This window comes from Hipposideros armiger, unplaced genomic scaffold, assembly GCF_001890085.2.
Source record: "Hipposideros armiger isolate ML-2016 unplaced genomic scaffold, ASM189008v1 scaffold_32, whole genome shotgun sequence".
In the NCBI taxonomy this organism is placed as follows: domain Eukaryota; kingdom Metazoa; phylum Chordata; class Mammalia; order Chiroptera; family Hipposideridae; genus Hipposideros; species Hipposideros armiger.
The window spans coordinates 141,612-166,899 of NW_017731382.1; the positions used below are offsets into that span (position 1 = coordinate 141,612).

Consider the following 25,288-nt stretch of genomic DNA (forward strand, 5'->3'; position numbering starts at 1 on the left):
CCGAGGCCTGCAGCACAGAGTGTATGGCCCAGCAGGCACGTGGCACCCCCACGGGCAGCCACTGTCAGAGAGCCACACACACACGCACAGGGACACACAAAGCACAGAGACACATCAGCCTACACAGGGACTCAGGGACACACGTACAGGGACACATGGAGACACGCAGACATGAAGCACAGACAGGGACACACACAGAGCACACGTGCACGCTCAGTAACATGGTCTCATATGGCTTACAGATTCCAACATGGGATATGTGGCGGTAGTCACACACCAGGACACATGTCCACCCACAGGGACTCATGACAGGCAGCTGCTGTGTGCTCACAGACGCAGGGACACACAGACGCACACACACGCACACACATGCACACACATGCCCAAACCTGCCTTCATGCACGCGCAGGCACGAAAGGGACCGAGACGTGCCGGGAAACACCTGGGACACAGCCCAGGGCGGCCTAGCTGGCAGCCTCCTCGGCCCCTGCCTGAGAGCTGCGGGCCGGCTGCAGGTCACCCCACAGCCTGCAGCCCACACACAGCGTCTCAAGTCTTACCTGGGCAGGCAGCCTCGCTGGGATCTGGTACAGCAGAGACCCTGCCCCTTGGCCAGGGTCGGGAGCCTTGCGCGCCCGCACTCGGCAGTGGGTCTGGATGGGGCTGCACCGCGGCTGCTCCTCAGTACACGCCAGACCAGACGCGGCAGCCTAGCGCACAGAGAGGGGGAGGGAGAGGAGGCTGCAGCGCCAGAGGGGGCGGGGCCGCGCAGGCCTGAGGAGGGGCCGCAAGGAAGGGGGTCATCGGGACCCACACTGGGTGGGGACAGACACAAGGACCAAGGCACATGTTTAGAGATAAATGGCAGAGAGAGGTTCAGACCCAGAGAGCCCAGAGACAGGCTCCGACACAGATGCACACAGGAACCCAGACATGTGGACAGACACACACACAAGGACACATGGGGACAAGGGGCAGGCACACAGAGACAGACACACACACAAGGACAGAGACTTGTACAAAGACATGGGACAGAGACGCAGGAGAAGCGTGCAAGACACACAGACCAGGACACAGGCACGGGGTCGCATGTCACACACAGACACATGGCCTTGGACAGGCTCAGACCTGGTTGGCATTCCATGCCCAGAATAGTGCCCCTCAGCCAGGCTCCCCGGGGGCAGGTAGGTGAACACATAGCGGAGTCCCTGCCTGGCCAGCCTGGAGTGGGTCAGAGCCTTGTTGTCAATAAACAGGATACCTAGGGCCGGCAGAGTGGCGTGTTGGTTAGGAGCTGGCTTGGGATGCCAGCTGAGCAGCAGGGCCCTGGTTCAGAGCCCACATGTGGGCCAGTGACGCTGCGCCCTCTACAGCTAAGATGGTGAACAACAGCTCGACCTGGAGCTGGGCTGCCGTGAGTTGCCAGTGATGGCGTAGGCTACAGTGGGGCTGGCCGGCAGCTGGCGTGCACTTTCATGAGCCGCTGTGAGCCAATGGCTGGCCGTCCAATGGCTGGCAAGCGACTGCCTCACCCAGGAAGAGCACAACGATGGCACCAACATGGGCCAGTGAAGCAACGTCCTCCACGACTAGACTCAAAAAAAGAACAGCAACTTGTCTGTTCCCCTTCCCTGATTCCCCAGCTTTGTTCCCCTTCCCCAATTCCCCAATAAAATCTTTTAAAAATAAATAAACAAATAAATAAACAAACAGGATACCTAAACCCTACTGTGCACCCTGTGTGCCTACTATGCTCCATGCCAATCACAAACACAAGCGCCTCCATCCCCACCACACCTGGTCGTTGCTGTCAGCATCACCTTTGTGCAGACAAGAGCATTGAGCCACTTGTCAAAGTGGCAGAGACAGGATTCAAACCCAGGTCTATCTGTCACTTTGAGCTACACCAAGGGTGTCTTTTCCACAGTTGGGTCTCAGAGTAACGTCTGAGCACCATTCTCTCACAGCCTGAGCCCTCCCATAGAGAGGCCTCCTGCCCAGCACTGGGGTCTCTGCCATGTGGGTGACCCCCGAGCTCAGTCAGCCCCACCCAGTCACGGGGTCATTCTTTCTGCATGGGCTCTGCCTGCAGCCCAGATTCTGCTCTGAGAATCCATCTCCAAGGACGGACCTGGTTGCTAAGTGACTGGCAGCAGTGTCGCTAGGATACCTGGCAAATCAGGAGAGGACAGAGCAGGCAGATGCCCTAGGACTCAGCATCCCAAGCTGTCCCCTAGGACTTCTCTGCATCTTCGCTGCAGCCAGCTCAGGGACATGTGTGGACATGTGTCCACAGAGACACTCAGGACAACAGGGATGCACAGAGTCACATGCTTGCAGACACACACAGAGATGCCCAAACAGGCCCAGGGGAACATACACAGACACGGGTACACGCTCAGAAATGCAATGGCACTCACAGGAGTGTGCACACATGTGCAAACACACACCAAGGTACGTGCAAGGCATGCAGGTAGACACAGGGGAACAGGCAGACACACAGATCAAGGCCCCCAGACACCCATGCGCACACGTGCACCAGCCTCTCCAGGCGAAGCCTGCAACATTACCTGGCTGACCCCAGGAACCCAAGAGCCTCAGCTTGCAGTCGCCCCTGACTGGGTACGCCCAGTTCTGAGCAGCCAGCCCCAGAGTCCCCGCCCTAGCTCCCTGGGCCGCCTGGCTGCTCACCAGCCTAATGGCCATCAGCTGCCTCCCGTCCCAGGCCCCAGGCTGGGGAAAGCAAAGGGTCATGAGGCTGCTTCGAGGCTGGACGTGAGTTCTGGACAGAGCCAGCACAGAGGACAGCTACAGGTGGACACCTGGCTCCTCACAGATACAGTCTCAGCCGAAAAACAGGCTTGGTCACCTGGCTGGTGGGTGGCCAGGCCAGGAAGCTGACTGCACTCCCTGGGGGTGGCTGCAGGGCTCCCACAAAGGGGGCCATAGCATAGAGGAAATGGCCCAGGTCTCTCCTGAGCCCTGGGGAGCAAGGGCAAGACCGGACATATGTGTCACACCTGGAACAGCATGGGACACTTGTTATATAAGAAAGCATTTGTGTCAAAGCAGGGCAACTCAAACGCACAGGTCGCATCCAAGCAAAACAAAACATGCGAGGACACCAGGGACACCCAAGACATGCCGCTTGCATGAATGACAGCACAGAGCATGTCCACAGGTTACAGTTATAGCCCGAGCCGGGCTGCATGTGGAGGTCACGGCATTTGGAGCGCAGGTCCTGGAGTGGCACTCACTCCTACAAAGAGGAGGGACACACCTCACTCTCGCACCTGCTGACTCAGAGCCTGTAAACTCCAGGTGGCAGCCTCAGTGCCAGCCCTGGGCGCCTGGCCGTGCACGCTGTCTGCGCCCCTCCAGCTCCACACCTGTGCCACCCGGGGCTGGGCAAAGTAATCAGAGCAGAGTCAATGGCAGCCCCACATAGAATAGCCCACCTGGGGACTCAGCCGCCAGGATGCACTCAACAATTTGTGAGGTTAAAAAAGTGAAGATTGCAATAATTCTGAGTTTCATCGTAATAAATTACTTTGTCCTCGTGATTTTAACTTCATAATACTTATACAGAGTGTGCCAAAAAATGTATACACATTTTACAAAAGGAAAACTGTATTAAAATTGTAATAATATATACCTTTAACAAAAGATGAATATGAGTACAAGTCACATTTGACTTCTGCAATGACAAGAGGTGCTCAGAGTGGTTACCACCAGCGTCCAGACACTTCTGATTACAGTGAACTACTGCTTGAGCAACATTGAACAAAATGTCTGCTTGTCTACATTTTTTTGGCACCCCCAGTATACAGCAACAGGAGAACTGAGTTGCAGAGTTTCAATATGTTAAATGTGGTAGTCATTTATTTATTAATTTATTTTTAAATTTTTTTCAATAAACACCTGTACTTTTTTTTTTAAAGATTTTTATTGGGGAATTGGTGCATGGGAACAGTACTGGGGAATTGGGGGAAGGGGAACAGACAAGTTGCTGTCCTTTTGTTCTTCAGTCTAGTTGTGGAGGACGTTGCTTCACTGGCCCAAGTTGGCACCATCATTGCGCTCTTCCCAGGCGAGGCAGGTCAGTCGCCGGCTTCTGGACGGCCGCTCACGCTGGCTGCTGGCTACACACGGTAGCCCACGGCAACCCACTGCAGCAGGGGCTGCAACCTAGGCAGTCGTAGGCGACTCATAGCAGCCCAGCTCCAGGTTGAGCTGTTGTTCAGCATCTTAGCTGTAGAGGGCAGTGTCACTGGTCCTCATATGTGGGATCTGAACCGGGGTCCTCTGGCATCCCAAGCCAGCTCTTAACCAACACGCCACTCGGCCGGCCCACAAATGTGGTAGTCATTTAATAAAGCTTAGTAATTTCATTGTGAAATTTTATCGTCAAGCTTTGGTGCCAAGCAGCATGCTTTTAGATGTCAGCCCTTGAAAACCCCACAAACCCTGGACACAGAAACAAAGAAAAGACAGCTGGTCTCTCGGTCACTGGGCCCCAGCCAGACACACGGAGCACCTTCCCTCCCAGCAGAACCACCGGTGTGTAGAAAAGCAGGAAAAAGCTGCCTTCCGGAATGAGAGCTGTGTGGGCACCAGGCCCTCCCAGAATTAGAAGGATGGTGGTGTCAAAGATTTCAATCCTACAAAAAGTCACAAGTCCTTCCTTGGAGGACAGCGTGCCCTCATTCCACCTGTAATCCCACTTCAGCCCCAGGAGCCAGCAAGCCACTCCCTTTCTGTGTGACCCCCCCTCCCATCCTGGACCCTAGGGAGCTGAGAGGAGGATCCAGATCCCTGTTTCAGAGGACTCGCCCATGTGGGAGCAAGGAGTGGGGGCCAGAGGCAACTCCAGCTTGGGCTGTGTATATCCAGGAGGCCTGCCTGGAGGAGGTGGCCTGCTAGGTCAGCCTTCCTAAGCCTTCACTGCTTCTTCCGGAACCAGAGACCTTCATCTTCAACAAGCCACCAGGTTGGTGCTGAGTCCCAAGGCCGAGGCCATACTTCAAAGACATGCACAGGAGGGGCCAGCGTCCAAGGAACAGCTATGCAAAGGCCTGGGGGCTTGAAGGTGGGAGCTTGAGAGGTGCAGGCTCAGGGGTACAGGGGCACAGTCAGAGTCTACCCTCTCCCAGGAGGTCAGAGCAAGCTTCCAAAAACCGATGGGAACAGTCAATAGGCTCCTACACAGAGGCCAGGACCTCAGCTGAGACTTTACCCCAAAGTCAGAACCATCCCCCACTCAGGGGCTCAGGTCCTGAACTCCCAAAATGCACTGTCCACAGATCCCAGAGCCCACACTGGCCCCAGGACACATCCAGGAGTGAAGAGGAGAGCTACCTGCACACTGTGGAAGCCCGTGCATTAACAAATTATGGGCTTAATACACTAATTTTGTTCTAACATAAACTGTGGAGGAAGCATATGAATTAATGAGTTCCACAACAAACTGATGAATGCACGGATAAATTACAGAATTAATAAATTGAGAAGTGAATTAGTTGTAGAATATTGTGAAATTAACAAATACACAAATAGATCACAGAAATCCAGAACCCCCAGACTTAGGGTTCAGCAACACAGGGGTCTGGTCTTGTGGGAACCCTGGGACCCCAAACTCACCCTGGAAGAGGCGAGAGGTGCGGAGTTTTGCCCCAGGCTCCGCTCTCTGTGAACGCCAGCGGCTGTGGAGGGCCATGCAGACGGAAAGGGCCTCAGCCTCGGAGCTCTTATAGCTGAACTACCTGCTCAAAACTACCCGCCAAAGACCTCTCCAGCCAGGAAGCCAGGGCAGAGGCCCAGAAGACTGTGTTTGGGACGCCCCAGAAAGGAAAGAAAGCTCATGGGGCCGGAAAAGCTAGCGGTCACCACCTCCACGGTGTTAGATCAGCTGGGGCAGCTGCGGGCATCTCCCCCCGGTGATGGGGACGCCCTCCACTCACCTGTACACGCTCCTCCTGAGGGGCCGCTTCGACCCCATCTCGTTGGAGGAGGGGCGGGACTCCCCGTTGCCAGGTAACCGCGTCAACAAGCCCCAGAGAGTAGGTGCTTTGTTGGAGGCTCTGAGCCGAGAAAGCAAAAAGTATGGGGTGTGGAGATGGGGTCGGGGGAGGACGTGGCTCGGGGTCCCGGGGCAGCTGTGGGCTGGAACCCGGAAAGGAAGGAGCCCTGTAGGGCTGATACGGCCCTGGCGATGTTTCCCTGCCCCCATCACCTCCCTGGGCTCTGCTCTCCCTTCCTCCATCGAGCCAGCCCCGGACAGGCTAGGAGGATGAGCAAAGCAAGCACATCAAGCCGCTGTCCATTCGGCTCTGAGCCTCCCCTGGGGTTCCATGGGGTGGGGGCTTGCTGACTGACCGGTGACGGCAAACATAGGGAACTGGAGAGCAGCGAGGGTCCAGCACCGTGAAGCAGGGGCCACGGAACCTCACTTAGAGCAGTGTCACCTGGTCTCCACCCCTGGGTAGGGCCTGAGGTCAACTCGGGGGTCTCGGCATTTTCTCAGTGGACAGAGAAACAGCCTGTGGGCAGGACGGGGATGTCTTGAAACTCCGAGAGGATCAGAAAGTTCTCGCAGACTGCAGCACTGGGTAGGGAGACTGAGCTGATGGGGTCGTGTACCAGGCGTGAGCGAAGGTGCAGAGGCTGGAGGTGCAGGACCTACGGCGGGCTGCGGGGAGTCTGGAGGGGCCAAGCCAGGCCAGAGGGCCGGGCAGGTTCCCGACGGACACCCTTCGGGCACCAACAAAGGGACGCCTCTTCCCTAGGCAAGGGCAGAGGATGCAACCGCCCGCGGCACAGGATGCCGGGCGCAAGGACTCGCGGGAGCAAGCCGGCAAGGGCACGCAGGGCGCAGAGTCCCGTGAGGAGCGCGCCAAGGCCCCCACGCCGGGCTGGATCCTAACACTGGAGAAACTGGAGGCCATGCGTCCCGCGCAGCGCCACCGCCACCTGCTCTTCGGCGACCTGCTTGAGGACGTGGGCGCGACCGCTTCCATCTTCCCGCGCGAGTCAGTGGAGCTGGGATACCGTATGCCCGACCTGCGCGCTTGGACGCAGTCACTCGAGCAGTCCGCGGAGCGCCAGGACCGGCTCCTCGGCGTCCTCAAGGCCGCAGAGGCCCGCGGACGAATCCGCGCCTTGCGACTGCGCTACAACCAGTTGCGAGTGAGCCCAGGGGGCCAGAGGGAAGGGCGGGCAGGCGAGAATTGGGGCGCAGGCCGGGAGGGGAGGGCGGCCGGGGCCCCCGAGGAAAGGGGACTGGAGGACCGGCGGGAGCTCGGGGCGGGAGGGGCAATAGATCGCGTTGGCTCAGAGGCATCCCACGCCCCACCCCCGGGCCCGCAGGCGGAGGAGATCTCGCTCCTCGTCCAGCGGCAGAAGTCCGCGCGCGCCGCCATCCGGCTGGAGCTGTTTCTGCCGCCGCAGCTGAAGCCCACGCGGATCCCAGACCCCCTGGACCGTCAAGAGGTGCCTGCAAGCCCGGGACAGGGAGGAGAGAGGGCCCCGCCCGCCTCCCTACACACCTGGCCCCAGCCCCTCTCCCCCGCAGCGGAGGCGCTTGGAGACCATCCTGGAGGAGAAAGCCGATGGCTGCATCTTCCCGCGTTGACGGCGACCCCACCTGCCCATATAAAGTTCTCAGTCTCCAAGAACCTGTTGGCCTTTACACCCCGCCTCCAGGTCCCCCGAGAGGAAGGGGGGTTTGGATGCTGCCTCTCCCACATAGGATGTCACAGACATTGGGGTACACAGAGTGGGGCTCCTCCTACAAAGTAGGAAGTTGCAAGTTGGGCGGGTGTCATTAACAGGGAACAAGGATACCCGTCAACCCAGAAATCCGGGGCTGCCCCCATCAGGCAGCCTCCTGCCCTGTGAGTCCATGGGGTCCAGGAGAGGGGCCAGCATGTCACACCCCCAGAAGTAAGGGCAGCCTCAGGGAGAGAGTGGGGCTGAAGTGGGACCCCCAGATTGCAGGTCATCCTCTCAGAAGGTCAGAGAGGAGGGTGACATTCTGGGCAAAGGAAGTAGCTGCACACAAAGCTGGGCTTTGGAGAGTCAGCTATGCGGGGAGGTCCTCCAGGGCCTGAGAGACTGGAGGAGTGGAGAGCCCCCCTCAGGGGGGCCCTGCTGCCTCAGACAGAAAATCGCCCTCTGGTTTTCCTTTCCATCCTGAAGGGCCTCTTCTGCCCCCTCTGCCTCTCTTACCACCTCACCACACACACACCCAGGACTGGAAGGAAGCCGCCCCGTCCCATTCTGACAAGCCTATGTCCTGCAAACCCTCTGGATTCTGAAGAGCCTCCATGTTTCTGGACAGACCTTCAAGAACACTCTTCTCCCACACAGGCCATTCGCAGAGCCCGGGACTTTTCTCAGCCACCTCTCCAGTGGGGGCTCAGGGACCCAGACCAGCCCCACCCCTGCCAGGGGGCTCCTGCTGCATGGACAGCAGCAGAGCCAACCCTGGAGGGGTGCAGAGGTCAGAGCTGGGGTCTGGCCAGGAATCCTGCTCAGTGGCAGTCACTGCCCCTCCCTAATCCGGCTGAGGATGGGGACCCGGACCCTCAGTGCCCTCAGCAAGTCCTTCTCCCCGTTGCTGCCTTTGGCCTTGATGGACACCCAGAACTGTGTGTGTGGAGTGGGAGGGATGGGGGAGGAGGGTCAGGAGAGAAGGTAGCTTGGACCAGGGACAGAGACAGGAAAGGGGAAGCAGCCTCTGTCCAGGAGTGGTGGCCACTGGCACCCAGACAGGCATGGGAGGACAGCCAGCCCTGGCCCCTGGCCCAGCTCCCTGCCATCTGGACCCAGCGCCCCGTCTCTTGGGGACGTACTGAGTGCCTAGAATGATTTCATCTTTTTAGCAGCAGCACATTTTATTTCACCACTTCTCTAAGCTTCCATTTCTTCATCCCTAAAACACAGTCTCAAGGGTCTCACCTGGTGCCGTGTGCTCCACAGTGATCGCTCCCTAAGGCAGGGTCACTGCATTAGGCAGGCCCCTGAGGACAGGGGGACAAGGCAGATGCACAAAGCCCTGAGGAGAAGGCCAGCAAGAGGGTGGCATCGCAGCCAGCTGTGCACATGGGGCTCCCTTTGATCCTGCCAGAGAGGGGCCTAGGTTTGCAGACAGGCCACAGGAAGTGGCAGAGGAAAGTGGTGGGAGCTGGAGACAGCTTCTGCTCTGCGAGAGCAAAGCCTGTACCACATCCTGGGGGCTGTGAGGGATCAGGTGGGATCCTGGGCTGAGGCTCATGCTCTGGACAGAGGGTCCTGGGGTCAATCCCATCTCCACCATCACCTGCTCTATGGCCTTGAGGAGTTCCTGCCCAGCCCACCTGAGCTCCTCCTTGGACTGTGAGGACACTGCAGAGACAGACTCCCCAGAGACCCAGAGGATGGAGTGGCCTGAGGAGGGAGAGAAGTGTGCTGACCCCACCCATGGCCAGCTGTCCTACACATCTTAGGAGGTGGGTGAAGACACTATACAAGTACTGCAAGATGGCCCTAGCTGTGTGACCTTGGCCAGGTGCTGGCCCATCTCTGAGAGGTAGGACCCACCTCTCAGGACTGTCATCTGGGCTACATGAGAAGCGGTCGTCTCCTGTCTGGACAGGCTTCTAGACTGGGCCCTGTCCTGGGCAGCCTGTCAACATAGCAGCCAGGGCCCCTGGGCACACAGCATCAAGAAGCACCCCAGCCTCCAGGGCCCTCTAGCCTCTCTGACCTTGCCCCTCCCTCAGCATGGCCTGAGCCACTGCTGCGTGCGTGGCCTCCTCTGCCCTCCCTGGTCCTCTTCACCTTTCACCCAGTCTGCAGCCTGGGTCTTGTCTGCTCTAGGGCTGGTCTGGCTGGCTCACTTCTAGGTCCCACACAGGGGACACCCAGATACTTGCTGAATGATGAAGAGAGCATGGAAAATCTCCACTTCCCTTCACATCTCGACAACTTGTGCGGTTGGGAGGCACTTTGTGAGCTGGACAGGCTCCAGGAGCTCACCAGGCTGAGTGCCTGCGCTGGGGACAGGAGCTGCATATGGTCTGAGACCAGGGGATCATTTCCAGAGCAGGGTCAAGGCCACTATGACACTGGCCGAAAGCATGCTGGGATAAGAAATTGAACTAACAGCTGTACCAGGTCATAAAATAGGAGAGTCAGCCAAAGAAAAGGGACAGGACATTCGAGGGAAGGGGATGGTGTGGCTTTAAACTGCATGACACCTTGGAGCAACTGGAGGGGTCAGAAGGGAGCCTGCCAGCACCCACAGATAGGGACATGTGGTGACTCCAGGTGCAAAAACCCACACCCCCAGCGTCCAGGGTCACCTCAGCACAGGACCCCTGCCCCCTCCTTGGTAAGTCCCCTACAGCACGGTGACAATGCTGTGATAACTCGCTCTTAGCCCCATTTTACAGGCGAAGGCACCCAGTCTGGGAAAGGGCGGGGTGGGGCCTGGAGTAACCACGACACAGTCCTCTCCAGCGGCCTCTACTTATTCAAGCGGGGCAAGGAGCATATGGGGACACCAGCGTCTCTAGGCCTCTCGCGCCCCACATCTGGCAGGAAGCTCATGGCCGACCCACATGAATGGCACAGCTGGAATGGCCCGGCCGAGTCGGGGGCACGGCCACACCCCCACCTACTACAGCGTCAGCTCAGGCCGCCCTGATTCTTAGCACCTCATCTCCACGGGCCACCCTAAGCGACGATGGGGACCAAGGCCCCGGGCCCGACTCTACAGGGAGTTGGGGAGGGGGCGACTGGGGCGCAGAGACAGCCAAACGCGGGGCGGGGCGCGCCGGGCGGGGCGGGCCGGGCACCTCCCCGCGCGAGGAAGTCCCGGCCCCGCGCTTTGGGGAAGTGCGGCCGAGGCGCCTGCGCATTGCACCCTGCGCCCCCTCCCCGACGATCCGGCCGGACTTCGGAGCGCGCGGGCCCGGCGGCGGCGGCGCGAGCGGCTCGAGAGCGCGGCCGGTGAGTGCGCGCGCGCGGCGCCGAGGACGGTGGCCCTGCCCCTGCGGGCCCCGGGCCCGGGGGCCGTGTGGGGCGGGAACCTTAGGGAGCCGGCTCCGGGATCCGCACCCCCAAGGACTCCCAACGCGGGGTCCACGTGGACCCTGGGCCGCGGCGGGACGGGAGCCCGTCCCTCCTCCTCGCGCGCGGGGGGAGGGGGCGCTGCAACCGGGTTCCCCTTTTCTGCAGCTCAAAGCCTGGGGAAGTGATTGCTCAAAGGGGGGGCCGGAAGAACCCAGGTTTCCGCGTCTCCCGCCCCCCTCAGGCTGGTGGGGAGGGACCGAGGCGGGACACCCTGTCCGCCCCCGCCCCGTTGGATCTGGCAGCCTCTGAGCCCTGCTAGTCGCAGGGGAGGCGCTGCGCCCCCGGCCCCAGCCGATTGGGGCCCCCGGCGCCGGCCTCCCTCCAGAACGCCGGAGAGTCCCCTGCCGTCTGACTCGAGTCCCGGCTGCTGCAGTGCACGCCCCTTCGGCAGTCAGGGTGGGGTCCAGACCGAACGTGGCCCCTCCCGCCCCCACCTCGCCTTTGGGTCGCTGGTGAGTGGGGACGCCATGGCGAGTTCCTTGAGGTAGGGGTGGGGGCGTCAGAGACTGGAAGGGGCGCCTGCAGGAGACAGGTTCCTCCAGGCCAGACCCTACCAGCAGCGAGGAAGAGAGAAATGAGTCGCCCCCACCACTGCAAAGGTGGGCTGGGGACGAGGGTCACCAGGGTTAGGAAAACGGACCGGCCTTGCAGAGCCACACTGGGGCTCCCCCACCAGCCAAATTGGGGGTTGGAGGGCTGCAGATAGGAAAGGTACTGAGTAGGGTCAGGAGGGACTAGAGCCCCTCTGTCAACCCCCTCCCAAAGGTTATGGCATTTTTTTTCAGGGATTGTCACATTTTCTTATTCTTTTTTTGGACTGGGCGGGCTCGGGGACGTTCTTTTTCCTTCTGTGGAGCAAAGCAGCAGCCGCTCCCGAGGGAGCCTGTGTCCCCAGAGGCCAGACTTGATGCTTGTCCAGCCTCTCTTGTCCCAGACTGGGGGGCAACGCTTGGAGGGGCTGGGGGAAGGAGCCCCCTCCCAAATGCCACAGTGAGGGACAAGGACCCTAGACAGACCCTGCCCCCCACCCCAGGAGAGAGCAGGTGCCTTGGGAGCACTGGTGGCCCCAGCCAACCTGAGAAGGGTGCAGGGAGTCAGGTCCAGGGCCTGCAACCCAGACAGAATGGACTGGGACCCTCTCTGCCCCAAACTTGGTCCCCAGCACCTGGGCCCTACACCCTCAGGCAGGTCCCTTCCACCATTTCAGAGCTGAGTTGGAGATGGCAGCTGAGGTCGGTATAGTCTTCAGGTGCTAGGTTGATGGGGGAGGGGACTGGGGCCCTGCCCCCACTCACCGTGGGTGGGGGTGCAGAGGAGGAAGAGCATTTCTGCCTGGGGAAGTCACAGCTCGTCTGGGGTACAGCTACTTGAGACCTCAGAGGTTGCCACACCCTTTCCTTTCCCTAGAAACTTGACCCCTGAGGGAAAGGCTGTGGGGCTGCTGCTTCCCCATCTGCTTGCTGAGAGCCTTAGGACCACGTTTGAGGAGCCCCCATGATCTCAAGGGAAGCCAGGCAGGTGGTGAGGGACTAAGGCCCCAGGGGACCCTTCGTCTTGCCCCCAGGTTTGGATCAGGGCAGGGGCCTCTGTGTGCCCAAGCCCTGGAGGCAAGGGTGCCCTAAGTGTGCGTAAGTCGGCGCTGTCACCTCTGAGCACCACTCCCACACGGAGCCCTGCTCCAGGAGCTGCCTGCCCTCCTGACCACGGAGACCCCAAGAGACCAACATGGGCCAAACAGGAATTAAAAGGCCGAGAGCTGAGGAATGAAAAAATAAAGTGAAACCAAGTCGTGAGCCTCCTGGCCGAGGAAAGTCCTCGTGGCAGAGTGCAAGGGGGCTCCCCAGGCCCTGTGAGCCCTCACCTGGGCCTAGGTGGGCGCAGACAGGGGCTGTGGTGGGGAGGCGTTCAAAACTGCCTCCAGGACGCTGATTGGCTACTGTCTCCCGCGGACTCAGGGATCTGAGGTCGGCCTCTCGGGGGTACTTGGGGGCTGCTCACCCGGCTCGTGCCTTCAGCGCCCCCTCGCGCCTCCAGCGCAGAAGGTGCGGCGCAGACGCTGAGCAGGACCCACCCCTTGTCTCCCCCAGGGTCCCCGCAGCTCCGACCGGGAGCAAGACTCCCCCGCCCACTACCGCCCCCGCTCCCCCCCGACAGGCTGGCGTGGCACACCCGCCCTGTGGTGAGGCCTCAGCGGTTTCCGCAGCCTGGTGGGGGAAGGGGGAAGGGAGACCGCGGGCGTTAGTTGACAACAGGGGGAAGGGGGCACCAGGGATAGCGTCTAGGACCGAGGTCTCCGGGAGGCTCATGGCCCTCCTCACCCGTGTTCTGCCCCACTTCCTACACCCTCAGGAAGTCCTGCCCCTTGTCCCACTCAAGTCCTCCATGCTTCAGGCCTATCTGGGGCCCCCAGGCAGATCTGGACTCCTGGTAGGAAGCAACCCTACCCACCTCCCCACACACCCACAGGATGGAGGGGGCAGGGGTGGCGCTCAGAATGTCTGACTACCATCCCTATGCACCAACCTGATAGCCCCAGAATCTTGGGGCCCCAAGCCCCCTTGGGAGGGGCCAGGAGCCGGAAACCAAGAAAGAGGAACCCAGGCTTCCGGCTTCCCAGGGACCCAGCAGAGGGGGTTGTCCCGGAGCCTCCTGTGGAGGTCCTTTCGGGCTCGTCTCCCCAGTGACCCTGCACCCCTCAGCAGCCCTGGTGGAAGCTGGGGTAGGCGCAGGGAGCAGCCCTGCAGGGCCGCGGGAGGAGGGTGAGACTCCCGGGACCCCTCCCAGGGGCATGTAGGGGCTGGGGTCTCAGGTTCTCTGAAAACTTCTGCCTTTCTTCTCAGACCCCCAGGCTGTGGGGAGGGTTCTGGAGCCGGCACCACGGAGCCCAGGGGATCTGCACCCACCCATGCCCACCACGCATGAGGTTGAGAAACAGGTGCACCTCCCCACACCCCTGCCTCTGCCCCTGGGGACCTGGGGAAAAGAGGAGGCCCTTGGACACCTGGGAGGCTGGAAAGGTCCTGCCCTTGGGAGCATGGCCCCCAGCGGGCAGTGGGTGGGCCTGCAGCTCTGGCACGGTGGCTGAGACGGCCCCCATTTCCCCACAGCACACAGGGCCAGAGGAGGCGGACCAGCACCCCTCGATGTCCAGTCATGATGCGGCCCCGCCAGCTGCCCCCAGCCGCAACCCCTGCTGCCTGTGCTGGTGTTGCTGTTGTAGCTGCTGGTACGTGGAGGCTGGGGGCGCAGTGTCCTGGGTGGGGTGAGTGAGTGGAGCAGACCTGGGCCCAGGACCCTGTTTCCCAGGTCCTCGGGTGGCTACTGAGGCATTGCCTACCGGCAGGATGCCCCTACCACCCACAGCACTCACCAGGGGCTGTAGGGCTGTGGTGATCAGTGGCCAGTGCCCAGGCCCCTGTATGTGTGCGGCCCCTCGTCGCTTTGCTCAGCGCATGCTTACTGATGCCGCTGTGAGCCAGCTGGTTCCCACTGGCCCTGAGGACCCTACAGCGCAATAAGACGAAAAGCAGATCCTCCAAACTATGTCAGGTGGAGGGGCGCTGAGCAGAGGGTAGCCCCAGGGCCACCGGGACAAGCTTGCAGAGCAGTGAGCTGGGGCGGGCGTGGGGCTCCCGGTGGTACCAGGTTTTCTAGGGAAGCTGCTGGCCCTTGGTGCCTTGCAGAGGCCTGGCCCCATCCGGGCTTTGGGTCTTGGCTGTTGAGTGGAACGCGCTGTGGGAACCAGAGGGCGATCAGCTGACCAGTGAGCAGGCAGGCATGAGGCCAGACCTGAGATGGGAGGGGTGGCTTGGGGTGTGAGGCGAACAGTTAGGACTCACTGAGAGCTTGGAGCTCCTGCAGGTGAGGAGGGTGGGGCTGGGTTCTGTCTGGACACCTGGAGAGAGGTTTGCAGGCATGGGTTTTAGAGCCAGAGCAGTGAAGCCGGTCGCCTAGGGAGAGTCGGGGGCCAGACACGGGCCAGACTGGTGGGCGGGGGCTTTCCTACTCTACCAGTGAGGCCTGTGGGAGAAGGTGGCGGGGTCAGGTGGGGTGGGGGTGGGGGTGGGGCATGCACCAGGAGCTGATGAAAGTCCCAAAGGCAAGAAGACTGTAGCGGTTCGGGGTCGGGGGGTCTGACGGGCGGGTGGAAGGAGCAGGCCCCGGGCGGACACCCGCAGTGGGTTTACACAGTGCCGAGAGCCCCGCGCCTCGTGTCCACACGCGTGCTGTGTGTGTGAGGAGGAGGGCGGTGCCACCTGTGTGCCATCAGGAATGAAGAGCGGCGGCGGGCATGGCGGGCCTCCCAGGACAGCAAGCTGCAGCCCCTCCCCAGCTGTGAGGCGTGGTGAGTTGGGCCATGTCCCGTGCCCGCCCCTCGGGTGAGGGTCTGGGTGGACGGCTGGTGCCTGACCTGGCGGTGGGTGCCCCCAGCAGCACGCCGAGCCCCGAGGAGGTGCAGAGCTGGGCGCAGTCCTTCGACAAGCTGATGCGCAGCCCAGCGGGCCGCGGGGCCTTCCGGGAGTTCCTGCGTACGGAGTACAGCGAGGAGAACATGCTCTTCTGGCTGGCCTGCGAGGAGCTCAAGGCCGAGGCCAACCAGCACGCGGTGGACGAGAAGGCGCGGCTCATCTACGAGGACTACGTGTCCATCCTGTCCCCCAAGGAGGTGCGCCGTGGTGGGTACGTGCGGGTGGGGGGTGCCTCCGGGCCCTGACCGTGGCCTGTCCCGCAGGTGAGCCTGGACTCCCGCGTCCGGGAGGGCATCAACAGGAAGATGCAGGAGCCGTCGGCGCACACGTTCGACGACGCGCAGCTGCAGATCTACACGCTCATGCACCGGGACTCCTACCCCCGCTTCCTTGGCTCCCCTACCTACCGTGCGCTGCTGCTCCGGGGAGCCCCCCAGTCCTCCCACGAGGCCTAGGCTGCCTGCTGCCCAGCACACAGTCGGGTCACCCTCACCGGTGGGTGGCAGCAGGTGGCAGGCACACCAGGCCCAGTACTCTCGGGGCGGTCCCAGGCGGGAGTTCCAGGTGCAGGGCAGGCCAAAAGCCCCCATCCACTCGAGGGGCCTGGTGGCCTGAGGTCCAACTAAGAGGCAGGTGTGAGTCTGGGGGCCAGCTGCCCCTCCTGCTGGGGCTCCTGCCTGGTGAGAGGAAGGACCGTCCCAGGAGGCATCTTGGACCCGCTGTCCTCGCTAGGGCCCCTCCCCAGGCAGCCGGGGGGCCTCGAGAACACCTTTGGTGGAGAATAGAACCTCCATGCTGCCTACTTCTGTGTCATGGAGAGACCCTCCAACAAGAGCCGTCTGCACGGAGTCAGACCCAGAACCTCAGAACAAGGCTCAGGCGATAGGACCCAGTTTTTCTTTTATGTTCATTAACTTTAAGCCTGGAAACATGTCCTCACTGTGTTTTATCAAAAAAAGAAAAAATGTTTTCATATTTATCTCCATCCCTCCTCCCAAAATAGGATGTCTTATTATTGAAGATATTTTTAAAGCAAAAGTCTCCTCTCTTTCCACCTTTGGGGAGATTAAAGGATCAGGAATTGACTTAGACCCAGAGCAGGGGAGAAGCCTGGCTGTGGGGGGACCTGGCCCCGTGTGCTCTGCCCCACCCCACCTCTCAGCGAGGGCCCTGCACCAGCGATGGTACCATGACCTGGGCAGGTGTGGCCCCCACGGCACCTCACCAAGACTGGCGATGCATTGAGGAACACTGCCCAGGCCATGGGTGGGCAGAGGCCCCTGGCATACATCAAAGGTCGTCCCCAGAGGCTGGCTGGCTGGGGCCGGACACTGATGGGGGTGACCTCCCTGAAGGTCCACTGTCCCTCGGGCCCTACGAGACGTGCTTGCCACCCCATCCATGCTGCCTGGGGGTGCAGTGAGGACCAGCCCTCAGGAAGGGCTGGGGAATCCAGAGTCAGCCCTGGGCCCTGAGCAGCAATGCCTGGGGAGGGAGACCCTGGGGTCCCTGTGCCAAAGTCCTTCCCACCTGGTCCCATGCCCATGGGCATCAAGCACATGCTGTGCACACCCAGCACCTGCCCCTCATTCATGGGCACAGGCAGGGCCAGGGGACCCCTCCCTCCAGCACTGCAGGTGTCGCCTGACTCCACGGAGGCTTGTCCCCAGTGGTGGTAGGGTACCCAGCTCAAAGCCCAAGCCTGTGTATGGCCCCCAGGACCAAAGGTGAAGGATAGCACGGTGACCAAAAAAAAAAAAAACCGTTTAATAATTTGGGGAAAAGGGAGAAAGGTGCAGTACAGACCAGGGGGTTGAGGGGGGGTTGCAGGGCATGCTGCCCTCTGGGGGAGGTGTGGAGGGCACAGGGCGGGTCTCGAGAAGCTGTGTCTGTCCAGAGGACGCGAGGAGGGCGATGGCTAGTGCTGACCACGGCCCACGCTACACAAGGGCTCAGCAGAACTGCAAGGAAGGGCATGAGAGGGTCCAGCCACGCGGCCTCCATGACCCCCGCAGGGCAAGAGGCAGGGGTGGCGTCTCCAGCACCATCTCCAAAGCTCCCAGGAGGTTGGCTGGGTGGGGTTGTCCCCCACTTCACACCACAGAGACCCCACACAGGCTGCAGACACCCACCTCCAGAGAACAGGCTGGGTGGCCTGGGCGTACCCACGTACCTTCCAGCGGTTTCCACACTCGTTGCAGACAACAAAAGTGGTCATGGGCTCATCAGAGCTGCGCGTCTGCACCTGTGGGAGGTGCGGTGAGGGGCGCAGCCTGGGGAGGCCCCAGGGACCCTGTGTGCGACCTGCACTGGGGCTGCACCAGTGACCCCAACCTTCCAGCCGCCGACCCTTCTCTTATCAGGTCCCCCTGACATGCCTTGGGGTCCACATGAGCGTCTACCTCCATGGGTCTGACTACTGCTGCCACCGCCAGACAGCACACCGCACCCACCCTCCTGCCAGAAGCAACACTCCTTGGGGGCCCTCCACACAGGGCCAGGCCAGGTCCCCCAACTGTAGTGCCCCACCGCAAGCGGGACCCACAGCACAATGCTTGCTGGGGTACCAGGAGTCCTAGGCAAGGGGAGAGGTCCCAAGTGACCCATCATTCCCTGGCTTGGGCACCAGCCCTGGCACCGCGTGCACTGCATGTGTCCCAGCGGAAGGGAAAGGACTCTAGCCTGCAGAGCTGGGGGCAAGTGTGCGGCCCGTGTGTCGCCCTGAGGCACGGGGGCCCTGAGAGGATGGCTGGCCCACCGCACACCTGCGTGTAGGTGCAGTTCTTCTTCCTGCACTTCCCACAGGTGAACAGATCTGTCTGTGTGCCACCCGTGCGGGCCATCTGGTGCTCACGGATGGCCTCCTTGGTCATGGCCTTGCGGATCTCCTTCAGCTCGTCGCTGGCCATCTCCTGCAGCGAGGGGCTGTGATTAGCCCGCAGCCCTGCAGGGCAGCCCCGCCCCTCCCACGGGGCTCACCTCCGACGTCATCACGGCGATCTGCTGGGGCGTTATGGCGCCGCACAGCACGTTCCGCCGCAGGTCGGGGTTCTTGGCATCCTTGAGGTTAGAGATACGGCTGCGCACGCGGTTCTTGTACTTCATGTCCGTGTTCCCCACATCCCGGAAGATGCGTTGTAGGCGGTTAAGGACCCATCAGAGGCCGTCACCTCCACCCGCCCCGCCAGGCCAGCGAGAGCCTCCCTCTGGGGGCTGTGTGGGGTGGGGGCTGGGCTGAGGAGGGGCCCAGCCACATGGGGGTCAGTCTGCCCACCCAGGCCTGCCGGCGAACTGAGGGGCTGCTGGGCGGGGCTCCCACTGGACCCACTCCTGGCTGAGACCCAACTGCAGGCGCAAGGTACCAGGGACCGGGGCCCCACCAGCAGGCAGGATCAGCCCCTCAGCAGATCGGGAGAGGGTCCCAACTGGTCAGGAGGGGTGAGCCCACGCCACCGCCTGGCCCAGGGCAGTGGCCATCAGGGGGACCTAGGCCTGGCTGGCCCGAGACTCCCCCCGCCCCAGAAACCCCAGCCCCAAGCCCCTGCACAAAGGATATATTCCTCAATCTGGGCGGACAGGTGCTCGCAGTCTGCACCGATGGCCACGTGGTCACCTACAAGAAGCAGGCCTGACTAGCCAGCCCCCCACTGGCCCCACCCACTACCTCTCAGCCTGTCCAGCACCCAGCAGCAGAGCCCAGGATCCTCGTACCCTGTGTCCCCAAAGACCCCCGAGCCCACCTGGGGTCAGCAGCAGTGGGCTGGGGAGAGGGCCATCCCCAAGGACCCTCTGGACTTGGGCCTCTGCGGGTGGGTGGCCCTCTTGGGCACTCACGGTCCGTCCGCAGGGCGGCGGTCAGCATCTCACGGCACTTGTCACGCACAGCGTCACAGGTGACCGGCACTGGAGGGAACGTGGTCATCCTTGGGGTCGACAGTGTCCTTGGCAGCTCTGGCCTCTTGCGGCTGGTGAGACAGGCCCCGTCAGGCCTGTGAGATGCCAATCCCCAGGAAAGCCAACGTCACAGCCAATCTCCCCTAAACCCCATCTGCTCCACCTAGACAGCGGCCATGACACCGCCCCTCTGCTGTCCAGCCCAGCACGCTCGTGGGGTCTGCCCAGCTGGCCAGAGGTGGTGAGGCCCGCTGGGGGGGTGCGCTCCCCAGATGGAGGCACAATGAGGACAGCATCGCCCATGAGGGTCCCCACCATCAAGGAGGCCCAGAACACAGGGCCACACCACCCAATACTAGCTGCCAGGTCAGGGAGAGGCAGACGGGGCTGGGATCCCCCCACCTAGCACGAATGCCCTCACAGGGCCGGGCATCCCCCACCCCCAGCTTCCTGATGTCCAGGCTGCACCCACCAGCCCTCCCCTCGTGCCCTGCACCTTATGACCCTGTCACCCCCACGAAGTCAGTGGAAGCAGATTCCTGGAGGAAAAGCAACTGGGGCAGGTGGCAGATGAGCCCCTGGTGAGTCCAGAGGTCAGCCACTGCTGCCCAGGGGGTCAAAGGCAAAGCAGCCTCGGCCACTCCCCACCGAAGCCTCAACACCCACAAGGAGGGGGTCCGGCAGGAAGTGAGGTGCAATGTGAGCTGGCCATGGAGAGCCCGACCAAGGACAGGGGCCTGGGGCAGGGGACGAGGGCAGGGGTTTCCACAGGCCCACTCGGGGTGTGAGGCAGCAGCTCCTGGCGGCCAGGACACAGCCTTGCCTCTCCAATGGCGGGGGCTGAAAAGACACTCTCCAGAGAGTTCTGGAAGGGAAGCATCCAGCAAGAGGCCGACCAGGCCAGGCCTGGCTCCCTGGGCAGAGGCCCTTCCGAGGAGCCAGAAGGCCTTAGCCCGTCCCAGGTGCACAGAGACCAGAACCCTCAGGCCTGGCAAGTGAGGCTTGGTGGCTGGAGGTGTACACCTGCCTCCCAGGTGCGCTACCTGGGATCCTTGGCCTCGGAGGCCTCCTTGGAGGATGACGTGGGCAGGGGCTCGCTCCTCCGCCGTTCCCTGGCTTTAGCATCTGAAGCATCTGCAGGTGCCCAGAAAGGGGGGGGGGCTTGCTAGGGGAAGGCAGACCCAGAGGGCAGGGCCAGGAGGCAGGAGCAGGTCACCACCAAGGACAGCTTCAGCAGCCCGCCAGCCACGAAACCTGCTCCCACAAGGCCCTGCCCGCTGAGCCTTCCCACTAATGACTGGAGCCCTCACCCCCCAGCCTCAAAAGGTCCTGACACACACCCCCCCTCAAGCAGGCTGCCCATCCTGGCAGAGGGAGCTGACACCCACCCAGGATACTCCCGAAGTACGCAGCCCCCACAGTGACAGCCTCCACAGCTAAAGCATCTGAACTTGGACAAAGGCAGGTCACCCCAGGCAGCCAGGACATGGCCATTCCCCAGCTGGACCTCAGGCAGCACAATGAGCCTGCCCGCTAAGCATGTCTCCCTCAAGGCTCCTGAAACCCCAGCCTGCACTGGGGACCTTCCCACACGCCACCAGAGCAAACACACTTGTCCAACACGTGGCCTATAGCCACCCAGGAATGAAGGGAGGCCCAGGACACACATCTGCATTTTGCAAGGGTTTGGACAGAGCCCAGGAGAGGCTGGGGCGGGGGGCCTCAGGGTCCAGAGATGGCATCTCTGCAACCCCGTCACCCCGCTGTCCCCAGGAAGAGGCTGCCCTGTTCCCTCTAAGCGGTACTGCCTTCCCTCCTCCTCCCCCAAGTGCTGTCTCCCTTCTTTTCCTCACCCGCCCTACTCGCCCGCCTCTTCCTCATCCCCTCACCTTCTCCTTGGTCAGCAGCTGCTCCCTGCCCTCTTGCTGCCCAGACACCTCTCCCCTGTGCAACTCTCCCAGTCCTGCCCCCACTCTCAACTCTCCTCTCTCCTGGCTCTACAGAGAAGCCCTCAGCCCCAGCTTCCCAAACGAGGTCTGCCATGCCCCATTCCCAGGTGATCCTACAGTGCTGACCAGCGAGGGGCCAGTGCTTCTTGGGGTGCCCCTCGCCCCTGCACTCAGCCCGAGCTGCCCGACACGCACCCAGAAGCTTCTTCCAGGACTTGATGAGTGACTTGGCCAGTGTGATGACCTCCTCGTCAGAGCTCTGCTTCCGCAGGGCGTTGACGGACATGCCGACACGGGTGGACTGCAAGGCAATCGGTCTGGGCTGGGGCGGCGGTCAGACCTCCCCCAGGGCGGGCACCCGGGACCAGCTGGGGAGGCGAATGCGCCGTCCCAGGCTACTGCTCCATTTGGGACCCAGGAGCCTCTGTGAGGGACAGGGTGGTTACCCTCGGATGCCCCTCCTCATCTCCAGCAACCGAAAAAGGCAGGGACAGTACCCTCAGGGCAGGCATCTGTGCTAACCAAGGGAAGGGCAGGGTAGGGTAGGGGCCAGGAAGCCCCGTGAAGTGCCCAGGCCTGTCCGGACAGGGGACACGAGGGCCCTACCTGCAGCAGGTGCAGTGTGACGGGCATGGCCTTGAGCTCCCGCAGCAGGTCCATGGCTCCCTCCTAGGAGAAGGAGTATCTTCATAAATGACTTGCTATCACAAGGCAGTGACAATCTGGAGATCCACCTGGGGTCAGGTGCTCAGGGTGGGCGGGAATGAGAAGGGAAGCGGCTATGCACTCAAGGCCTGCATCACAGGTCGCGTGACTTCTCACCCCAAACTAAGATGATGGGAGAATGCCTTTGAGGGCCACAGCCAGGTGAAGGTGTCCAGTCCCCTGTCCCTTGCCCAGGTGGGTCGGGCAACCTCTTCCCAAAGTGGCTCACCCACTGGCCGAGAGGGGCCGACCCAGGAACAGTGACCCCAGCTGAGGGCAAACCCTCAGGGCACCTCCACTGACACCACATCCACGTCCAACATCTACAAGTCCCCACCCATCAGTATCTCCAGGAGACCACCCCCCCACCTGGACTATTGCCACAGACCCCTGGTCTCCCTTCTCTGCCTCACCCCCACCCATCTGTTTCCTCAGAGCCCTCACACGAGGCCATGCACAAATGGGCTGCATCTCTCCATTCCAGGCACAGCTCCTCAGTGCTCAAGTGTGCCAAGCCGCTTGCCCCAGGACCTTTGCACCTGCTGCTCCCACTGCCAAGGACACATCTCCCAGGATGGCAAATACTGTGCCCTCCCTCCCTCCCTCCAGAGCTTTGTTCAAACGAGACCTTCTGAGCAACTCCTCTCCCACCTGCTAAAAATTGCAACACCCCCAAGCTACCCCCGCTTTGCTTTCCTCCACAGATGCCTCACTTTTTAATGCACTGATGTATTTTCATGCGTGTGTGTCTCCCCATGACAGGAAGGGGCAGACATGACCAACCCCGCCACCCAAGGTTGGGGTAGCCTTATGTCCTGCAGCCCAGGTTCACGGGAAGCCTTGGCCTGCAACCCACATACCCCAACACCAATCTGGGTGGGTGGCATCTCTGCTCAGCCTACAGCCCCGAGCAGGCCCTGCCCCTGGGGCTGTGGAGTCCAGCCTTGGGGTGACCTCCTCAGAGGAGACAGATGGTCGCCACACCAAGGGCACAGTGCTGCTCACTGATCACCTTTGCCGAGGAGCCTCAGGCTTGTCATGCCAGCTTTCCAGGGCTCTGGACCAGAGAGGCCTAAACACAAGTCCTGATACCCCCAGGGGACTCACGGGCACCGGAACCACCTCCCCAGCCCAAAAGTTTGCCAGCCACAGCTACTCCCCTCCTCTCCTGGAGCTTCATGCTGTGCTTGCCCACACACACCGTTCTGCTGGCCCACCCCGTCCTCCATGACCCCACAGGGGAGGGGTCATTTGTTTTGTTCCGTTCACGTAGGGGTGTGGGGAGTAGCTTCTTTCCCTGATCAACTCTAGAAAAGGCTAAACTGTTTCTACACTTCTGCTAGGTGCTGCTCAGGGCCTCCCAGGGTATGACCACAATGGGGGGTTGCTTGCCCTATAAATGAGTGGGAGCCAGCCGCTGGCTGAGATCTGGTATGGACCCCTGTCCAGAACCAGGATTAAGAGGGACCCAGGCTCAACTCAAAAAGTTACCCCCAAACCAGCAGTACAAGCACACAGCCCTGGGGTGGCTGTGGACGCCTCCAAAGCCCATGACTGAGCCCCCTGGACCCACCCCTGGGGCCTCGGCTCCGTCTGCCCCAACAGCACAGTCTGAAGGGAGAGCGTTGGGGGTGGGTGTTTATTGAGCCTCCCAGGGAGCCATCCAGGAACCCCCACACACACACACACCCGCTAGAAGCAGGTACCACCCACCAAGGATGCTTCCATTTGAGTGTGCGCAGTTGCCAAGGTCTGGGAGCGGAGGGGGACTGGAACTGGAGCCCCATCTGGCTGGCCCCTCAGAGACCGGGGCACAGCGACCTCCAGAGGCTCGCTTGCGGCACAGCAGGCACAGCCCGCCGGGGTCTCGCCCGACTGCCTAGGGGTCTTTCCCCAGGGTCCCTGCCTAGCTACCCGCTCCCCAGTTGCTGCTAGCTGAGTCCTGGCTAAAGAAGGGAGATGATTTATTAAGAAACCCGGTTCTTATGGGCTGCGACAGAGAAGGAAAAGGGCCTGACGACCTGTAAAGGCCTCTGCCTGCTTGTGACGGGGATGACGCGGCCCAGGCCCGGCAGCGGCAGGGGAGGCTGAGGCTCCAGGGGAAAAGCGGGCCCATCTCACACCCCGAACTCTCGCAGGCAGAGCACGGGTGCGGGAGACCCGGGGCGGGGAGGTGATGGGGCGATGCCCGGAGGGTGCCCAGCAAGGGAAGCAGGGAGGCACCGGGGCGAGCGGGCCAGCAAGAAAGGGCTGAACGGGCTGGGGCGTCGCAAGGCCTGGAGGGGCGGGGCCGAGGAAGGTCTCCGCTGGCCCGGCCCCCGGAGGGGTTTGAAGTTAGGGGACAGGGAAGGGGGCGGATCCCAGGTCCGCGGGGTATCAGCCTGGCAGTCGGGGTCTGAGTCCAGAGACAAGTTGCCGGGACAAGGTCCAGGCCGGGTCGCGGCCTCTGCCGTAGGTGCGGGGATGAAGGCCAGGGCTGGCCCGGGGCAGGGTTCTCTGCCACCAGCGGGGTCTCCCCGCGTCCCGGGAGTCTCTGCCGGGGCGGGGGTCTCGTTCTGCACCCCGGGTGGCCTCCCCGGCCCTGACGGGGGCTCGGCAGGCTCGGTGGGGGCTCGGCGGGGCGGGGGTCCCGGGGTCCTGGCGGCCCGCGCCCCTCACCGCGCTCTTCTTGGTCACCATCTTGTCCAGCCTCCGGGCGATCCGCGCAATCTCCTCCTCCTTGCCCATCACTGCCTCAGGGGCAGCGCCCCCAGCGCCCGCCGCGCCAGCTCAGCCTCCCGGCCCAGACGCGGGCCCAGGCCGTCGCCGCCGCCCGCACCCGCCGCAGCCGACGCAGCCCTGCAGCGGGCGGGAGACCCTCCGTTCAAACCCCCGGCCCCGCGCCCGCCGCGCTGCATCCTGGGACATGTAGTTCCCGCGCGCCCGCCTGGCGCGCGCGCTCCCCGCCCTGGACCACACCTCCCAGGAGCTTGCGGGGGCGCACGGCTTCTTGGGAATGGAAGTCCCGACGCGGGCGGTCGCGGGAGGCCTACGCGGCCGGACGACTCGCAGCCCCGCAAGCCCTCGCGCAGCCGGCGAGCCGGTCGGGGGCGCTGCGGGGGCGCGTGGGGCTAGGACCTCCCTCGTGACCCTCCGCCCCGGGGCCGCCGGGGGCCC

General features: G+C 62.2%; 3 protein-coding genes and 1 long non-coding RNA gene across 18 annotated transcripts in view; 2 read left to right on the forward strand and 2 right to left on the reverse strand.

Annotated features, from left to right (window-relative positions):
• Positions 1-1,267, reverse strand: part of LOC109380109 (uncharacterized) — a 9,056-nt gene extending 7,789 nt beyond the window's left edge. The window contains exons 1-2 of the long non-coding RNA XR_002123377.1: positions 1,129-1,267; positions 561-710 (exon numbers count right to left, since the gene is read on the reverse strand). This is a non-coding gene — a long non-coding RNA (uncharacterized LOC109380109). The remainder of the gene's footprint in view (positions 1-560; positions 711-1,128) is intronic.
• A 5,512-nt stretch (positions 1,268-6,779) lies between these two features.
• LKAAEAR1 (LKAAEAR motif containing 1) lies at positions 6,780-9,637 on the forward strand. Of its 2 annotated transcripts, XM_019637360.1 has the most exons (3): positions 6,780-7,185; positions 7,366-7,488; positions 7,571-7,630. In XM_019637360.1, the coding sequence occupies exons 1-3, from the start codon at positions 6,799-6,801 to the stop codon at positions 7,628-7,630; spliced, it is 570 nt and encodes a 189-aa protein (XP_019492905.1). In that variant the 5' UTR covers positions 6,780-6,798. The 2 variants fall into 2 exon arrangements, with proteins under 2 accessions (XP_019492905.1, XP_019492904.1); XM_019637359.1 differs by having other exon boundaries at positions 7,366-9,637.
• Positions 9,638-9,788: 151 nt separating this feature from the next.
• Positions 9,789-16,622, forward strand: RGS19 (regulator of G protein signaling 19). Of its 13 annotated transcripts, none has more exons than XM_019637353.1 (7): positions 11,478-11,567; positions 12,523-12,636; positions 13,956-14,050; positions 14,223-14,341; positions 15,386-15,460; positions 15,547-15,781; positions 15,848-16,622. In XM_019637353.1, the coding sequence occupies exons 3-7, from the start codon at positions 14,021-14,023 to the stop codon at positions 16,037-16,039; spliced, it is 651 nt and encodes a 216-aa protein (XP_019492898.1). In that variant the 5' UTR covers positions 11,478-11,567; positions 12,523-12,636; positions 13,956-14,020; the 3' UTR covers positions 16,040-16,622. The 13 variants fall into 13 exon arrangements, with proteins under 13 accessions (XP_019492894.1, XP_019492893.1, XP_019492889.1 ...); XM_019637351.1 differs by having other exon boundaries at positions 12,523-12,629; XM_019637354.1 differs by lacking the exon at positions 12,523-12,636 and adding an exon at positions 13,203-13,294 and having other exon boundaries at positions 11,504-11,567.
• A 745-nt stretch (positions 16,623-17,367) lies between these two features.
• Positions 17,368-24,980, reverse strand: TCEA2 (transcription elongation factor A2). 2 transcript variants are annotated; one of them, XM_019637116.1, is made up of 10 exons: positions 24,791-24,980; positions 22,034-22,096; positions 21,623-21,728; positions 20,522-20,612; positions 19,419-19,549; positions 19,141-19,197; positions 18,564-18,718; positions 18,350-18,496; positions 17,758-17,829; positions 17,368-17,545 (listed from the first exon to the last, which is right to left on the reverse strand). In XM_019637116.1, exons 1-10 carry the CDS (start codon positions 24,857-24,859, stop codon positions 17,537-17,539), a joined length of 900 nt encoding a protein of 299 aa, XP_019492661.1. In that variant the 5' UTR covers positions 24,860-24,980; the 3' UTR covers positions 17,368-17,536. The 2 variants fall into 2 exon arrangements, with proteins under 2 accessions (XP_019492661.1, XP_019492662.1); XM_019637117.1 differs by lacking the exon at positions 24,791-24,980 and adding an exon at positions 23,846-24,749.
• Between the last annotated feature and the right edge of the window lie 308 nt (positions 24,981-25,288).

What these genes read in the sequence shown, in the direction of transcription:
- LKAAEAR1 (XM_019637359.1), top strand. Translation starts at nt 6,799, where the DNA reads ATGCAACCGCCCGCGGCACAGGATGCCGGGCGCAAGGACTCGCGGGAG. An exon ending in TGCGCTACAACCAGTTGCGA is followed by an intron (nt 7,186 to 7,365) that starts GTGAGCCCAGGG and finishes CCGGGCCCGCAG; the next exon opens with GCGGAGGAGATCTCGCTCCT.
- RGS19 (XM_019637344.1), top strand. Translation starts at nt 10,727, where the DNA reads ATGGGGACCAAGGCCCCGGGCCCGACTCTACAGGGAGTTGGGGAGGGG. An exon ending in ACCTCGCCTTTGGGTCGCTG is followed by an intron (nt 11,568 to 14,222) that starts GTGAGTGGGGAC and finishes ATTTCCCCACAG; the next exon opens with CACACAGGGCCAGAGGAGGC. An exon ending in CCATCCTGTCCCCCAAGGAG is followed by an intron (nt 15,782 to 15,847) that starts GTGCGCCGTGGT and finishes CCTGTCCCGCAG; the next exon opens with GTGAGCCTGGACTCCCGCGT.
- TCEA2 (XM_019637116.1), bottom strand. Translation starts at nt 24,859, where the DNA reads ATGGGCAAGGAGGAGGAGATTGCGCGGATCGCCCGGAGGCTGGACAAG. An exon ending in TCACACTGCACCTGCTGCAG is followed by an intron (nt 21,729 to 22,033) that starts GTAGGGCCCTCG and finishes ATTGCCTTGCAG; the next exon opens with TCCACCCGTGTCGGCATGTC. An exon ending in TCCGAGGCCAAGGATCCCAG is followed by an intron (nt 19,550 to 20,521) that starts GTAGCGCACCTG and finishes CTGTCTCACCAG; the next exon opens with CCGCAAGAGGCCAGAGCTGC.